The 18,763-nt window shown below is 37.5% G+C and overlaps 1 protein-coding gene across 1 annotated transcript in view; it reads left to right on the forward strand.

The window, feature by feature from the left end:
• The first annotated feature begins 1,502 nt into the window (after positions 1-1,502).
• Positions 1,503-18,763, forward strand: part of COL3A1 (collagen type III alpha 1 chain) — a 47,957-nt gene continuing 30,696 nt past the window's right edge. Inside the window, exons 1-2 of the mRNA XM_054069606.1 lie at positions 1,503-1,721; positions 17,253-17,458. Coding sequence (XP_053925581.1) covers positions 1,646-1,721; positions 17,253-17,458 — 282 coding nt within the window. The 5' untranslated portion in view covers positions 1,503-1,645. The remainder of the gene's footprint in view (positions 1,722-17,252; positions 17,459-18,763) is intronic.

Genomic DNA, 18,763 nt, shown 5'->3' on the forward strand with positions numbered 1-18,763 from the left:
AAAGTTGAATTAAATAGTTCTGCCATCCCAACACAGGCAATGTGGAAAACGGGAGTTTTTAATTTATGCAAAAAAATAGTGTGTAATTCTTCTGAAGTGTATAGAGCCATTCATCCCTTACAAGTGTATAAGACACAGAAAAGACCCTTAGGGTATGTTGACAGTGGCACCAAATTGTTTAAGAGGTTTTCAAACTTGCTTAAAGGTCTTCCTTAAAGGACCTGCCAGTCACCTCAGGTGACCCCAGCAGAAGAAGACTTTCCAGTTTAAGTTTAAGTGTAAATGTATTTCAGATAAATGTATTTTGAAATAAGATCCAATACCTATCCGATTAAAAGGTAACTTTAAGACCTCAAGCTGCCTTCATTTTGTTATGCCTACAGAGATTTGGGTCCGTTTTGGCGGATGACATTTCATGACATTAATGAGTTACTGACTGGCAGGATGGTTCCCTGCATCACTGTCAGCTCAGCAACACCTGATAACGAATGAACATTCCTGCAATTAATGACTGGTTCAAATTAATGGACTGAGAGTAGCAATTAGTTTGGTCAGTGTTTTAGTAGAGATGCACACTGTGACAGCTTTCTGCATTGACTTTTGAGTCTCCCAAACTTGTACTTCAAACTACATTCCCATCAAAACTACATTCATAACAAAACCTGTTTAAGCCATCCTATTTGGATAATAAATTTGTGTGTTCTGATCCTATAATCTCATTAAAATTTTGTGTGGAATAAAAAAAGAACTAATCTCTATATATATATATATATATTATTTTTTTTTCCTGCCACTGTATCTTCTTGTTTGAGGAGCAAACATGAAGAAAAACGTGGTACTTGTTCTGCCTTCCTTTCAAATGTTGTAATCATGGCATCAAAATGAATTATATTGAAAAGTTTTGGTTTGAGGGATAGGTGCTTGTGTTCTTTGTAATTTATTTTTAATATTTGCTTTCTCCCCAGGTCACATGAAATCACGGTATGAGGCAGAGATGCTGAGAAAAGCTCTGGAAGAGAAGTGTTGCAACTTTCAGTCCTCCCTTTCATTAACTCATTGCTCATCAGCAGAAATACCCAAGTTTGCTACCCCACTTCTGGGATTCTTTCACATTATGCAATTGTATCAGGTACTTACCTTCATCTTTGTTAGAGAGCACTAAGAATTAAAAATTGTCTTCAGGCTGTACCCATTGACTCATAATTAACATGAGAAAATGCTTTTCCACAGAGGCTTTACAACAAGACTTCCTTTTACACAGTTGCATATAACTCAAAGTGCACTCTAACTTTTCACATACAGTCTCAGAGTGTATTTCATACACACATACAAAAGTTCCAGATGTGCTGTGTATCTTGTTTAGTCGACTTTATTCTTCTGTAAAGCCAAGAGAAATATTAATCATTCATTTACTGTTAGGGGATGGGTCGTCTTCTCATGTTTCAGTAAAGGGGGTGGAAAAGTAAAGTGAGCCAATTTTTTTCCTATTTAAGGCCAAAGCTGGAGAATGCTTGTGGCTGAGTTCTGTACATGGCCCAGTGCTGCAAGAAAAGGGAACAACTGATGTTGCTATTTTGAACAGATTTTTCTACCCCCCCCTTTTTTATTTTTGCACAGAGAGTCTCATGTCTAACATTTAGACACGATGAGCTTTGTGCATAAAGTATCTTTGCTTATTCTTGCTGTGTTTCAACCCTCAGTTATTTTGGCACAACAAGACGGTGAGTAATTCAAGCTTCTTATGATTTCAATGTTTCTATTTTACTTTTACTTTTTTTTCACCAATGATTTTAATATCTGTTAAGAAATGTGCACTCACAAATCTCACTTTTCCTTTGCTAATTCAGGCATTAGATACCGCTATTTAACGCTGAAGCTGAAAGCTGCAGGAGTTTGCATTACCATCCCGAAGGTTTCTGTGCTTTACTTGTTTCTGTGGCTAAAAGGACTGTACAGGACTCTCTCCCTTTGTTCTTGTTCTTACTTGTTTTCCTCTTGCAGACACCAGAGAGTTTTCAAACTATTTCTTTTAAGTCTTAGAATAACATTTTAACTGTTATCTCTGTGCTGTCTGGAAGTTAATTATCACAAGCATTAAGCCTTTTTTTCCAGCTTTTTAATTTGGAGTTCTCCTTTGTACTTGTATGTTTTCCACTGGCAACACAGGGAAGTGTTTAAACAATTTGTGTGTGGAAAACAGCCTTAAATTCTAACCAGTTTTGATGAAACAGTTTTTAACAGTGATGAGTGTCAGCCTATGGCATTTTTACTTTGACATAAAGCAAGAAAGTATATTAATTCCATCAGCTGAAATAGTTTGAATTGTGTATCTGCAGGCTGTTTTGTTCCCTCACAAGACTGGTTGGCAGCTGATAGTATCTAGAAGTCTGTGCGAGTGTGTGTGTGCATGTTTACAGAGAGAAAGAACACCAAAACCCAAATAAACATGGAATTTGGAGAGAAAAAATACTTCATATATAATATTTCAACTTAGACTGAAGATAAGTATGGTATGAATATTAAAGTTAAACAGCTGACATTCCAAAAGTACAGCTGACCTTTTTTGGATGTACCCTGTTTCTACTTGACAGACATTGTAAACCAGACCTTCCTTAAGAGAAAACATTTTTCTTTCTTGTAAATATGAAAGATCTGCAATGTATTTATTCCTGCATCTAGGCAAGGAATAACTACAAATAACTTGATTAACAGCAGCCAAATGAATTGTAGTGCAGTAAAGGAAGCCAAATGCCCTTAAGACTACACCCTATACTATTATGTATGATGCAAAAATGGAAATTAATACTTTAGCCATTTGTCTAATCTAGCTGCCTCAGCACATCTGGAAAGGCCCCTGAGCTGAGAAGGTGGATGCGAGTCTGTCAGCTATTGGAGCTCAAGGGGTTCTGTGCCTGAGCAAGTTGGGTAACATCATCTGCAACAGTGGTGTACCCAAACAGCAGCCTCCCTCATGAAGCACAGCCACAGGCCAAGCCTTGTAAAATATCTGAAAAGGAAAATAGCACATGTAAAAGTGTTCTATAGAGAATAAATACAGTATACTGTAACTGATACTTTTCTGTTTCTGCTTTTCCAGTATATAAACTGTCCCTTCAGTGATCTCCAGTGAAGAAAATACTATAAAACTTGAGCAAACATATGCTATGAGTTTTCTCTGCTTACAGCAACAAATATTATGCATATTGTATATATGTAATATACATCACATATATTTATATATATATCTTCAGAAGTAATAAGGGACCATCCAATATAAAAAAAAAAGGAATATCAGGTTTATTCATCTCAATAAACAATCGCCCCCTGAGTGCCAGGTCTCTTTCTCTCACTCTGGCCATTTCTGAGGTGCAACACATATTTGACTCAAGAAATGGTAAATTTTGTATAGATGAACAATATATAAATGAAGTGTGAGCAAGTATTCTCGTTTCTCTGCCACATTCCTGTTTCATGGTGTAGCAACATTTCCTAACTGGGCTAACTTCCATAGTACTTACAGGGATAAATTTGCACAGAAAGACTGATAAAACACAGATTATCCCGTAAAATATTGAATTCTGTCCTCTCTTTAGAATGCTCCTTTCCACACATTTGAATATTATTTTCTCACAGAAAATAACAATTTAAGGAGTTGATTACTAGCATCACAGATTCACGTGCAGGGTAGTGATGGACTGGAAGGCCAAATTTTCCACAACTCAAAAGAGGAATTCCAGAGAAGCTAAAATGCTCTTTCTTGTCAAGAAAAAATGTTTCTATGGTTAGTGTCAAATGTAAGTCAGTATAAAATTTTCCTTGGGAAAGCCTGCCAGGAGACAAGACTTGGCAAGATATTAAAGAAACTGTTCAGTATACATTTCGTTTAGGATAGTAAGATGTATCTCTGGTTATGTATTTCGTCTTGCTGTAAGAGCTAGGAATGAAGATTCAAGTACAGCTTCAGGATGAACCTCTTCAAAATCTCAGGATCTGGATATTGTGGAACAAGGAATTTTCTGTTACTTCCGTGATCAAAAGCTGTAACCCACTAGGATGCTTTTAGCCTGCAAACTAAATCACCTTGATGCAATCCAGGTTTCCCAAGTTAGTGTAAGGCATTTGCAAGCTCTGACCATGTTCAAGATAAAATGCATCCTAGTTGCTGACATGACATGAATCTGGTGCTTCAGATCTCACAGATTATTCAGATTCAAGCAATGTATATTGAGTTCCACCATTTGAAGGCACCTTTACATCCTTCATATTAAACTACTGAAAAGTGTAAGAACTTTGAACTCTTCTTTAGAACGAAATCCATCCTCTACCCAGGCAACATGATTTGTGCAACCATTCGCTAGGTTTAAGGCCTACATTCATACAATTTATCTTCAGTTTGTACAGTCAATCTAGACAGCTACTTCCAAAAGACTGCATAATTTTTAGCTAGACAGACTGGAAGGATTTGGTAGTTTCCACCAACTACAAAGGAAGCACATGCACAGTCTGGCTTACATCAGTGCCAAAAGGGAGCTTAGATGGACTTGGGCCTGTCTGAGCTGCATCTGAGATTGCTAAGGAAAGTCTCAGTCACCTGGAATGTGATACTTCTCATAAGTACACCCTGTAGTCCTTGAAGAACTTCACTGAGGTCATCAAGAAAACTACTGCTCTAAATACAGTGATAGCAAAGGCAGAAACCCTTCATTATTATTCCAACTAATTTTTTGCTCTAATGTAATTTATTATTTTCCTTGTGATACAATTATTATTATGTTTGGTCAGGAAACTCATTTCTGAGGGAATGACTGAATCCTAAAATATTTGAGAAGAGTTATTGACCTTTAATATTACTTTCAGTTGCAAATCACAGTTTTAAAATAACCATTACATACTTTCAGGAGGCAACATGCAAAGAACTCTATGCTGAGCCCCCACTTCTGATCCCCCAGAAAAGAAAGATGATGTTTTAGGAAAACTTATAAACACCTTCGTTTAGCCATTTTGCTTTATTCTTTTATAAACTGGAAAGGATTGGATAAGCAATGAGGTAGATGGGTACTGCACTGATGCGGTATACTTGCGAGACTGCCAGACCAATCTTTTTAGCATTTACCTATATGCAACGTTGCACATATACGTTCTTTGTTGATACATCAGCTAGTTTAAGGGTAATGCTAATGACAGAACTATCTTTTCTCAAAGGTTTTCTTAACACAGAAAAGTCTCCCTCCAGATATTTGAAGGTAAAACCAGATGATGCATGACTAGAAGCCAACAGATAATTACACCATCATAAGTAGTCTGGACAATGTGAAGGTATGAAAGATTAGGAATCTCCTGCTCTTCCATTTTTCCTAACTGCTTTTTACCAAGCACACAGGTTGCTTTTTTTTCACCAAGCAGACAAGGTTATGCTTAGGAAAACTGAAACATTCCTTTCAGATCTGGAAAAATCATGCTAAATGAAAGCCTGGGGAATCCACCCCCTCTAAACTCTATATATATGTTCTTGGAAACCTGACAAATGTCATAAACACATTTTCAATCACACATCCCTGGAAGACAGACTGAGGAAAATGAGACCATTATATATCCCTTTCATTATTTTCCAGATTTGTTTTTGATTTGAGACCAAATCTACGTAGATTGATTTTTTAAAAGAGAGTTGGAGCTGGAAACATTTATTACAGGGGGAAGATGTAGAAGGACATTGTGTCTGGCATGAATATTACTGTCAATGCCTCAGTAAGGTTATTTACATTTGCTCCCTTCTTAGTGCTGCAGAATACAAGCAGATCATATTTCCTCTTCCAGCTACTGCCAAAGTTTTGAGGTTTAAAGTAGGCAACCAGTTGTCACTTACAAAATCTTAGCTGGTGCCAGTCTTACGCAACATCTGGGTTTTTGCCTAGTTTTGATTAATGCAATTGAAGAGAAAGAAAGGAGTGAATTACTATCGCTTCTTTGTTTCACTGTCTGATAAACCAAACTGACATGGAACTATTAGTCATTGCCCCACTTAAATACTAATGTTGTTCAAACCTCCTTTTAATCAGAAATGTGCAGAAAATGGGACATACCTGTCTTCATAACTGGGGAAGTATGCTATAGGTCAGTAATGGAAATTATGCAGACTGTCATGTAGTATTTTGGATTAAAAGCATTCTCTTAAGAGTTGAAAAGTTCAGCCTACCAGTAAGGGGTAACAATAACAAAGCATGACTTCCTAGGCTATCAGGTACCATGAAAACTGAAAACTGTTACTTCCAATGTTTTTATGGCAAGTTAGTAATCTGGAGAAGACCTCAAGCCACTGCTGCTGTAACAGTTTTAATTTTTTGGTTTGAAGTAAAAATTCATACTTCAAATTATACTGTCCTTTAGTCATACTTGTTTAAGAAACTAGGTAAAACACCTCAGCTAGAAAAAAAAAAAAAAAAGAAGGAAACCTGTTGTTAATAGCAAAGAACTGTTGCTAACAAAATGAGGGATTTTTGTCTTGAGGTAACTGGATTAGATTCCCTCACCATTACAGAAATTTGATGTGGTGGAGCAAAATTAGATTTATTATTAGCAACACCCAAAAATATAAAACTCAGACTTGAAAAGGCTATAATAAAATCCTTTCCAGTTCAACACAATAACTGCTAGCTCATTCTCCTTGTGGTAGATGGTGAATTTTAAATTGCACAACTTTAATGTAGTTCAGAGTTCAGTACCTACGATCTGTACATCTACAATTTTGAGACATTTTGATTTTGGCTTTTTGCAAGAGTTTCAACCCAAAACGGAACAAATATTTTTGTGTCATCATTTTACTTGCTGCAATACTTAACCAGGCTATCCCTCCTTTGACACATCCATGTTAATATCCCTGTGCAGAGAGAACTGGCAACAAATGTCATTCCTTCTCCAGAGTGATGTAAAGGTTATTTTGCTTCCGTGCCTAAAGGTCAGGCTGCTGAGGGCAGTATGGATGGAAGAAGAGTGTTACAGCCTCTGGTCCTCAGTGTGCTGCCCACTTCCAGCCCAGGGGATCCAGCAGATTCCCTTCTGGTGAGATGGCTGTCCGAGGCTGTGCTGCTCACAATGATGTTGTATCTGTTACAGAGATGGTGCATGGAGACTCACTGTAGTTGGCTTCTCTTGGCCATGTTGGTACTAGATACAGGAGCCAGTGTTCTGGCTTAGTTACTGCTGCAGGACAGTTACACCTCTATGGGTTTTCTTTCTTCCACTGAATCTTCTGATGCACAGGTTTTCTGAAGCTTTACTTTCTGTTCTCTCTGTGGCTTCCCTGACAAGAGATGCTTTGTCCCTGGAAAAATCTATAAGGAATGCCAAGAGAATTTTTGCGCCTTTCTCCATTCAGCACAGACTTTGTGTATCAGGGAAATTACCATATTTATGTTTAGGGAGTATGCCATTAATATTTCACACATTGCTTTGAGACTGTATAACAATTTCAAAGATTAACCCTTACGTTACTCCCGACTGTGGCTGATGAAATGATAACCTCCACAGGCAGTAAAAAATTGCATATTACAGGAGTCAGGAAGTCTCTTCTGTAAATATAACAGAGATAGAGAGGTACGGTTATCCTATCTTAAGTTCCAGAAGGGTGCAAGGACAAATGAGTTCCAGCAGTGAATGTAGAGGAATGCATCTTTCACAGAGAGGCATAGTAGATCATATTTTGCATTTACATTTTCAGGTGGTCCTTATTTCTTCTGGTATTATATTTCCGAAGTTCTCCCCATTTGGTTTTTAGAAAACTTAACCTACTTCTGACTGCTGCTTCTATTTTTTTTTTTTTTTTGCTTCAGAGCCCATCTTGTTGTCTCCAGATTTGTAAAGTTGAAGCCTCTGCCTGTTTTGTGTCAAAATGATGATGGAAAACATGACACAACCTGCTCCAACAACAACCGTTTGTTGGCTTTAATATGGATAAACTTTAGCTCTGAGACTTCTGGCTTTGTTTAATGAAAGTACAGCAGAGATTCCTTTCAGATTAGCTAAGAGACTACTTCCATTTTCTCTCATTTATGTCAAAGCCTTCGTTTAAACATGAACTATCACATTGAGAATGAAAACGGTACCTACTTTAACAATGGATGCATATTTTTGTCTTTCTTGATTCACACAAATACTCTGTGAAGAATTGTCTGCCAGGAGGAGAGATCATCACAGGACGTTGAACAGGAAGAATGTGATGATAACGGAAAGAAACATATTTTAAGACTGAATGTGTTATGTTATTTTAAAAATCCTGGTCTTCTCTTACAACTGAAGGGGCATTCAAATGACTCTTAAGAAATGGGAGATGTGACTCATAGATTTAAGACTTTAGCTGACTTTGTACAAGAATGGCCTTCAGCATAATACAAAGCTGTCCACAGCCACAGGAGACCCCAAGTCTTTCTGCTGCTTGTTTTCTCTTACAGTCACTGTGCATCCCATCCTGGAGGGTGGCACAGGCACCTCCGCCCTTCTGCCAGGCAGCAAGATTTCCTTCCATGTACAAAACTTCTATGGGCTGCTATGGTGGCTTCAGGCACCAATGCATTCCAAACCCCAGCTCTGCGAGGGACAACAGAATCACAGGAACATCCTGTGTATGTTTACAGCAGTAGATATGAAAGGATGATCTGTGTCTGAAAACTACTTCACACAGCAATTTGACATTGGCAGTTCCTGGAAAACTTCTGGACATAATTAATTTCCACTGAAATTCCCCCACAATTCATGCTCAGTGACCAGTCATTGCACTAACTTTCTGCTGCAGACAACTTTTTACCTCTATTCTTTCTGTTTGTGCTTCTTCTGTCTCTTTTCCTTCTTTCCATTTTCTTCTAGGAAAAGAGGCAAGGGCAAAACTGCATCTCCTTTTTCAAACAGACACAACAGAAACGGTTGCTCACCCAAAATGGAAAATATGGGAAGCACCGCTTGTTGTTTCTTTGATGCTCAATGTAATAGCCACACTGAGTGTCAAAGGAGAATGACCTGTATTCCTCATGCTTTTCTTCAACTATAGGCAGTGAAAATAGAATTCATATTATCTTGGAAAACACTTCTATGTTCATGAGACACTTTTTAAAAAAAAAAATATATTTTTGTGTGTGTTTGGCTTTAAATGTACTGTGTGGTGTTTTCTTGTTTCCTTACAGAGCAGTAGTCATTCTGGGCCAGCTGTTTAGGAGAAGAATGTCCTAGTGAAAGCAAACAATAGACTGTGTAGTGGGAACTGCAAATCTTTGAAAAGAGTAATTGAAAACTACTCAGGCGTTTTGAAGATTCTTTGCACAATATTCTAAGCCTGTTGGTGGCTTAGTCTTTGGCAGGGTGGTCCTCTTTTTAGATTCCTCTTTTTTTTGTATGAACAAATAGCATATATATGGGGGGGGGGGAGAGAAAAAGAAGAGAAGAGAAACTTTCAAATCCAACTGATTCTTTTCCTGTTAGAGTCACTGAAGGAGGAGCATTGTAAATGTCTTTCAGTGAAGAGCAAAAAAAAAGTAAAGACCCTCTTTGTTTATCATATTTTCCCTGGCTCACACTGTTCCACTTCTACCTTTTAAGGACTCCAGCAGATAATTTCTGGTGGGTCTGGCTGTGTCTGCTGAAGACGCTTTATATTTATTATCATCCTGTGCCAGCAGCTATTGTTGCCGCACAGAGCAGTGAGAGCTAAATGTGTGCCAGGCTTCAGGCAGCCACTTCAGCAGCCCAAATGAAGGAAAGTTCTAACCAGGCAGCATTTACCCTTAATCAGGAATGAATTGTATACATTCCATTGATTACAACCAAAGAGGTCTTTCTCTACTAAAAAGACAGAAGTATAAATATAACTATCTGAGTTACAGCATTGATCTGTTGAAAGAGGAGCTGAAATCCCAGAATAACATCTCAATACAAATGGTCATTCAGGAACATCTTTTTCCCTTACAAAATACAATTTAGGCCATGATGTTGTCAAGGAACAGCTAAGAACAAAAGGAGTGCAATCACCTCTTGCATCCATCAGGTGTTTTTCTCAAAATTGCTTTTTAAAAGTTCAGAAACAGTTACAACAATCCTCTGGCCAACTCTCAAATGAAGCAAGGTGACAAATATACAGCAATCTGCTCTATCCTGCCTCCCAGATGTCTCAGTATGAAATGACAGTTCTGCCAAAACCAACCCCCACCAAATAAACAAACAAATAAGAAAAACATTTTGTTTTCCTGCTAGTAGTTTTGAAACAAGAAACCTCTTCTGCTATTATTTTTCATGCCAGACACTAGCTGAAACCAGTGGGGCTGATGGGATATTGCTGGTCCCTATTTCAAAGCAACGCTTATGTGGCAGGGCAACCTTTACAAGTTGTATGAAGAACATCATTCAAAGATTTCGACATGCATGCTTGAATAGAGTAATTTGTGAAACATAAATATTGAGATAGAGAATTGTGAAAGATTCAGCCACTTTAGACCACGTTACCTTTGAGAAGAACAATGTTCCTCTGAAGACAAAGGAGAAAAAAAGGAGTTCTTTACATAAACCACACTTTGAAAGTTTAGGGAAAAGCCAATAATCTACATGGAAAATAGAAGCATTTTGAGTTTTACTTGGTAGCAAATACACCATAAGGGTATTTTTATTAGTCCTGATATTTCTAAAACTTCTGAAAGCTACCAAAAGGTTGTAGCATTTGGAGCTTGTAAAGATGAATGAATGGAACAGGCAGTGATTTGTTTAAAAGGCAAATACTTGTTTGTGTTGGTACAGGCCTATGTTGATTTTTTTTTTTCCATTGTGTAATATGAAAGATAGATTAGGTGGGTCTCGGAGCAAGGACAGTTTGGTTATGTGACACAATGATCCTTTGCCAAAGAACCCAGCCTCTTCTTTACATTGCTAGTGAAACAGTGTATGTTCCCTTTCTGCAATACTTCTGACAGACAACTACAGTATTATGATTAACTACCATTCTTTTATCCTGCTTTCCCTTTCTGCTCTGCATGTGAGTCAAGAGGAAAATATCTGGGACTGGTGCACTGGCAGAACTGGCAGAAACACCAGCTTTCTTGGCAGACAAGCATCCCTTGAACTAAAATCTTCAACTTCAGTCTGAAAGCACAGGATGTAGCCATCCTTTTTGGTATGGAACTTGGGAAATCTGTGAACCGTTCATTCATACTCCTTTTCCATTCTACCCAACAGCTGTTTGTCCTCCTACAGAGCGTGGAACAGCAAAGCATCTTAAAAATGGACCTGCTCTAGTTTTTCATAGCATGCATTTAAGCATTTTATCAGTTGAAGTTTCATTCCTCATGCCTCCAATCACATGGCGGACAACCCTTACAAAATATTACATCAGTACTATTAAATGTGAAAGTGTCCTAATAAGTAGGAGTGCCCAAACTGGCCCTTGTGTCCTTTTGCACCATATGAAATACAGTCAATTAATTAGCTGGTTGTTTTAAGACAATTCCAACTGAGAGCAGGTCTGTAGGCCTTGCAGTAGAAAAAAAATCTCTTTAAATCATTTCTTACTTTTCCACATCTTTTCCCGATTCCTATGAAACAGACACTGTTTCAGACTTTTTGAGTACTCAGCACTTACCAGACAGGAGAACCTGCGGACAAACCAGGTCATATTAGCTCAGAAAGCCAATTACTTCATTATGTGAGTCCGTTTGTTTCCATTACTGATCACAGGATGGAATGAGTATGTTTGATTTTCTTATAAACATCATCTTCATACCAGACAGGGAGTCCAAACCATTTGCTTTGAGGTAGACGCCTTGGCATTCTTTTCCGCTCAGTAAATGGAAAGTAGCAATGCTGCAGATGCGGGGATGGATCCCTCCATGTGCTTCAGTGTAACAGAGAATTACAGCATTTCGATTGGAAACCAACAATATCTCTGCTTTCTACTTTGTCCTTTGATTAAACAATGTTTAAAACAGTGCTGGAATACACACTACATAGATGTGGTTACTATAGAAGAAAAGTAAAACCACTTTTTGAAGTAACCATCCAGTGAAGCAAATGACCAAGTCAGAGTAAGGAAGAGCAGACTTAGTGCAGTTGAAAGTCCAGAAGAAGCAACAGAAAGACCCTTCTTAGATTCGACAGAGTTTGGATCATGCCATAGTCAGAGGCAAGGCCTCCTTCATCTCAGTGCTTTAACCTTTAAGAGATTCACTTTAAATAACAACAAAAAACTGTTTGCTTGACTCATTGTGTTTGTGATTAGATTCTCACAGATCAAAGCTCCTCAGTTTTGCTTCCCAAGCCATGATCAAGGAGCTGCTGGAGGAACACGAATCACCTCTGTGTGGACTCTTGCCCTTTCTGAGGCAGAACCAGACAGATTCAAGATGTTCTTTAATTTCTAGCCATTTAGTCACACCTCTGCAAATGGGATACGTGAGTCTGCTACTAATGCAATAGCTGGATATTTGCTTTGTCCAAAGTGGAAAAGCCTGTGTTTTTTTTGAGGATACTATTAGAAGATATTTTCCTTTTGCAATATAAATGTGGTTAAGTAATGATCAAGGAACTTGCACAAATGCAAAGCCAAAGGTAAATACAAAATAGGTCAGCTTCTTAGGTCATGACACTCAATAGCAAATTTCCATTCACCTCACTGCAATCGGGATTACATCCTATATGCCGTCTGCCACCCTTCAGGCCCACAACAACCGGATTTGTTTTCCACAGTACACCTTTGGGCTTTTTAATGTGCCACACTTAGCCCTTTGAGATTAAATGGTGATTTTCCTTTCAGCTTTTGCTGTATGCCTGCTTACATACAGCTGATAGTCTGCTTAGGAAATGGGAAATAAAAACCAGCTTATGATGAAGATTGTGTTGCCTTTTTTTTTTTCATTTTCTTCACTTTTTAGGCTTGACCCAGTGAAATGCTATTCACAGCAAGATCTGTGAAGATGTGAACACTCAGTAAACAGCATAAATGCAAAGTTATTCAGGCTTTCAAATATTAAACTTTCATACTTCGTACAATGAATCATATTGACACAGCTTCTAACAAACTATTACAATAACTACCATTGAAATGAAGTGCTGTATAGCCACCATTTATAGGGCTTTGGGAAGAAGAACAAGATTTTGCATTCCCATAGACGAATACTGTTGCAATGTAATATTTTTTTAAATCTTAAGCTATTATATATGTTTAGAATCAATAAGAAAAGCTGCCAACTCTGTGACTGTTTCACTGCAAGTCTAGAAGTTAGCAAGTCAGATTTTTTGCAGCTTAATTATTCCTATATGTTACTTGTCATTGCTTCAGTATAAATTAGCTTTCCAAAGGATTTGGAAGGTAACAGTTAATCTTCATGAGCAATGCAAAATGCATTATGTCATAACATGCTGACACACAGATCTACATCTGAGCACAGAGGGGGTGTCTTGAATAGACTAAGTCTTCCCAGATGTAAGTTTCCTTTGGAAGCCTATTTAATATTTTCATTCTGCCAAAGGCCACAACAATTTTCATTGTAGCTCTCCTAGCTTATTTCTTAATTCATTTTACAGTGTCCAGAAAATTAGAAGCAGATATGAATGTCATCATATCCAGTTGTCTTCAATTTTTTTCACTCTTCTTTCTGTTAAATAATGCCATCTACTGCAGTGTAAGTGAATGACAAACTTGTAAAACTGCAGAGAAATCTGCTTTATTTCCATATTACTGTAAAATTATGTCAATTATTTTGTGACACATCTTAACTTTCCATTATTTTCATTGATAGTTTTGACTAAAATATGGAGAGGTGAGTATTCTTTGTGTGAAAATTTGGACACTAAGAAAAGCCTCTGCTACAGAAAAGAGCAGCTGTCTTAAAAATAGAATCTTTTCTAACCAGCAGTGTAAAAATAAGAGAAAGATGGTTTTTTTCTTCTCCCCATTTGAGCTTTCTCTTCACTGTAAGGCAGCAGAATCACATCTCTGGAAATAACAAAACAAGGAAAGAACAAAAGTGAAGCAAGAATGAAGAAAAAAAATGACACGTGAAAATGGAAACTCCTGGATAAAAATTTCCTCTTGAATAAGACACTTGCTGTCTTAAACACATAATTTAACAAAAAATGTGGATTTGAAAGGATAAGAGAGTGAAACCAAGAGCTGAGTACTAAAAGTAATCAAACATATCTTAGGAGTACAAAACTGTGTGTACACTATGCATTTTTTAATATATATATGCAATGTATATAACTGTGCATTACATGTGCACACAGCAACACTATTAAGTTCTTTGGGATCTATGTCATGGTATTTTTATTTAACAATTATGTATAAGCTATGTTTTGCCCTGAACTAAAGAAAAATCATCTCTTCCTCATTACATTTGTAAATGAAGACATTTTAACCCGTGGAGCCAGAAAGCGCTTAAGTGGAGTGGCAGCAGAGTACGTCACTCTTGACTGAGGTGGATCTATGCCCACTCATGCTCTCTACAGTGTATCAAACCAGCTCAAGCTCCAACCTCTGTAGTATCTTTAGTGGTATTCTGCCTGCCACAGTATACTGTTTTTGAGGTCTTCTTGTATACAAAAAATGCCTAATACATTGAGCAACTCAGCTTTTGCCACTTTAGAATTCAAGTTTTTTTTCATAAGTCATTAGGAAGACTATAAAAAGTATTTCAATCATAATGCCACACTTCTCAATTTTAAAATGCATTTCCGACTTCTTGTTTGTCAGGAAACATTTGTCATGATTTTTATCAGGGCTGGGCAGTTTAGTGTTTTTTTCCTAAGTTGCTGTCAGTGAAATTCTGGTTTGCTCTAGGAGGAAAATATTACCTCTCAGAACCAGTCAGCAATTAAAATTAAGCAGAGAATCAGCTTATTTACCTGGGATCCACTGACAAGATTATGCCATGTGAGATCTGGAAAGCCAAATAACTTTTTTAGAAACTAAATCTAACTTTTCAGATTAAGGAAGGATGCCTAGATCTTCTTCAGGGGCTGTGGCTACTAGGCAGCGTCCTTTAAGCATCTGATGCTTTGATCCTATGTCATGTGTTGATGTGTGAGGATGATGCTGTCCTGGAAATAAGCAGTTCTTCTCCATCTATCTTGTGAAAAGTCTGAAGTTTCTGGTGAAGTCCAAAACACAGAGAAGTCAAGGGAAAAGGAAAAAGTGATAAAAGTGTTTCTAAGTGATAGAGTATGTCTGAGGCAGATTAGTTTTCATATGCCACTGGAATGTTTTAGATTGTAAGATATTTTGTGTCATCAAAGGAAGGTTATATACTGCCTTCCAGCCTGATATCACACACAGAAAAAAAACATTAGCTCAAAAATATCTGAAAAGGATTTTTGAAACTTCTTGATCTTGTTGTTCTAACCAAGCTGATGGTCACAACATAAGCAAGTGTCGGACTCAACAAGTCAACTTTTTCTAGTTTGCTGCTTTTTATTTTTTATTTTAACTTAATTTGGTGTATGTAGAAGGCCTGTAGTGGTGTTGGAGTTGGGAAAAGAAACCTCCTGTCCCATCCCTTGACCTACTCCAAGATCCTCACTCTAGTTCTCCACTCCAGGAGTCAGGAAGCTTGTATTCCCCATCACCCTTGCAGTGCTCATATAAGGAGGTGATAAATTTCATGGGTGACATAGAGGAAGAAGTCGCGTTGTCGCGTTAAGACAGTCAAGGAAAAGCTGCTAAGTAGGACATTGAGAAGGGAGAAGAGTCTGAAAAAATAAGCTCAGTTGAGTACATGGCAATAAAAGAGGCAAACTGTTCAGGTACAAAAGACAAGAGGATTCAGGGAAGATGACAAAGGAAGTAACATCTTATGGAAAGATGAAACTGAATAGAGAAAAAAAGAACCAAAGCAGAAACAGAAGAGAGGGAATGCGTCCAAGTGTGTACTATGCCAAAGAGCATGGGCATAGGTATGGAAACATATACCCACAAATACAGAGAGAAAGAAAAAGAAAGAATGTAGAGAGATCAATGTTCTAACTTAGTAGTGGAAAACATTAAAAAATGGAGGTGAAAGAGACTGCCTTTAAGAAAAGAAAAAGGTATTGCATAACCCTTATGAATGGGCTGCACAATAAATTTGGGCTCAGTATTGTACTATATGATCATGACTGTTACAACAATTTGATGACATTCAGAATTTCTGTCTGGAGCCAGTGGAAATTTCAATGTCAGAGCTTTGAATTACAACTTCTTGGTTTTGGTTTGTATATTTTTTTTTGATGGATAATGTGCAATAGGTTACTTATTCTAATATTAAAGTTTTAACAACTTTACACAGGTACACAAACAGCCTTTCTCCAGAGTTTTTTGTTTATAAACAGAATTATTTTCTATTAGTGATGAAAAAAAGTTTTAGTCCATTATTCAAGATTTACATGTGCAATCAGAGACTTCTAATAACTTCACAACTCACAGGGAGCTCGTTCACATTTGTGTGGTTATTTTCATACTGGTCTCCTAAATGACTGGGTTTTCTGGGTCTTGTTTCTCTAGGAAAATACAAACCTAATATTTAATCTTTGAAGCTCGTTTTCATCGGTCTCTTCAAACTCATTTTCTGCAACAAACTTGACTAGCAGAATAGCTGTTGGAAAGAATTCACAGAGCCATTAATATTACAGATGAACATTTTTTTTTCTGAAAACATACACACGTAACATTTGAGCAGGCCAGATGGCTCATTCACTGCAAATTATTTGGGCAATTAGTGTGAACATACTTTTAGATATATCGCATACATTGACTTTCAAAAAACACTTTGAAAGCACTTGGTGCTAGCAATCAACGCAAGATGCTTGTGGCAGGAGTTCATGCTGGACAGATGGCTTATTCTGGTTCCGTGTGTAAGAACGCATGTTGGCACATGGGGGCAAATTATAATCTTGTTTGAGAGATTTGGTGGGTTTCCTTTTGAACTGCAGCGGATAATTAAATTGCTAATTACACAGTAATTCAGTCTGACATTAAAATTACTTGAGATGGAAGACTATCACAGATTTAATTGGGCTTTGGATCAGCTCCAGGATGTTTCCACTACTGTCTATTTACAGATTCAGAGCAGATTCTGCCATTATTGTAACAGATCCTCCCAGTGCCTAAAGAGAAATATTTAGCCCTTTACTTCACACATAAATTATATTACTGTACAAAACAAAACAGACTATCCAATAGCTTTCATGTTATTCATCTTTGACTTGGAAAACATTTGAAATAATATTGAACCCTATTTTGTCTTTCTTTCTAGTTGCAGGATGTACCCATCTTGGGCAGATTTATGCTGACAGGGATGTTTGGAAACCAGAGCCATGTCAAATCTGTGTGTGCGACTCAGGATCTGTTCTCTGCGATGACATCATCTGTGATGATCAGGAGCTTGACTGTCCCAACCCAGAGATTCCCTTTGGAGAGTGCTGTCCAGTCTGTCCACAAACGACACCACAACCTACAAAAGTAAGTTTGTCCTCTGTCTTGTTACTTTGGTGTTGCCACCTCCTTGTTCCATGTCAATCTCAGTTCATTCTCTTTCAGGTGCTCTTAAACATTTTTCTTTTAAATACTAAACTTGTCACTTTCCGACCTTAGGCAAATACCTACGATGGGAAATTTTTGCCAAATTAAATTTAAAAAAACCCAACACCTTGGACTTTCACAAAGTTTTATCTTTTTTTTGTTACATTTAAAAATACGTCTGTATTCTATCAGAACATTGGTACCAGTTCTGATAAAAACTTGTTAGCCCTTTAAGCTATGCAGCTGAAAACATGAAGTCCTTTCACTCAGTTTTATGGAGACAACAGGCACAGATAAATAGTAGAAAGGGACAGAGGGTGAAAATTATGCTTTATATTTTTTATTTTATGGAGAAGCATGAGAATAATGCAAACTGCGAATTTGTTGACTGCATGTTCAGTCTATATCCATGATACTGTTGTCAACACAGAGTTAAAGGAAGTTAGACAATTTTTGCAGTATACTGCCGGTCTGCACAATTCTACATCATCACAGAGCAGATTTCCTTTTGCAGAGCGATTGCTGACTTGATGCTCTGTAAAGGAAAAGTGATTCAATCTCTACATCTGTAATTTATCATCATCTTGTTTATAGACACCAACATTATCTAAACCAGTTGCAGCAAGTTAACCTCAGGAAAATCAAGAATGTTAGTGCATGCTAAGTCCGCTACCTAAAACACTTCAGTGAGTGAGCCAGCTATACTGAACTCTAAGGTTAACTGAACATTTCATCCTTGTTTAGGTTAGATTAGCTTTAGATTCAGATTTAGAATAGATTTAGTTTAGAGTACATTTCATTCTTGTTTATATACATGAGATTCTGTTGAAGTATATAGGTTTCCACAGATGTGTTGAAGATTCTTATCCAGAAGGTAAAAGAAGAGCTTGAGGGATGTGACTATGGAAGAGAAAGGGATAAGTATTTCTGCTGTTCTACAGGATATCTACTTAAAAATGAAATATCACATACAAATATGTCACCTAGTGTTAGTCACCCCATACTACTGCAACTGTACTGCTTCCAAGATTACCTTGAACTCTAAAAGAGTGGTACATAAAAGCATGCTGGAGATTTACACACAGCTCCCTCTCTTGTTGTGGCTAAAGACCCTTTTACCAGTTCTGTGGTTCCTGATAATAAAGGATGTGTGGACTACTTCCTCCAGGCTCTGTCTTCAATATATGAGAGTTTGGCCAGCCCACTGGAAGATGTCCTGCTCACCTTGGATAGTGTATAGGGAAA

The sequence above is a fragment of the Cuculus canorus genome, chromosome 6 (genome assembly GCF_017976375.1).
Source record: "Cuculus canorus isolate bCucCan1 chromosome 6, bCucCan1.pri, whole genome shotgun sequence".
Classification (NCBI taxonomy): domain Eukaryota; kingdom Metazoa; phylum Chordata; class Aves; order Cuculiformes; family Cuculidae; genus Cuculus; species Cuculus canorus.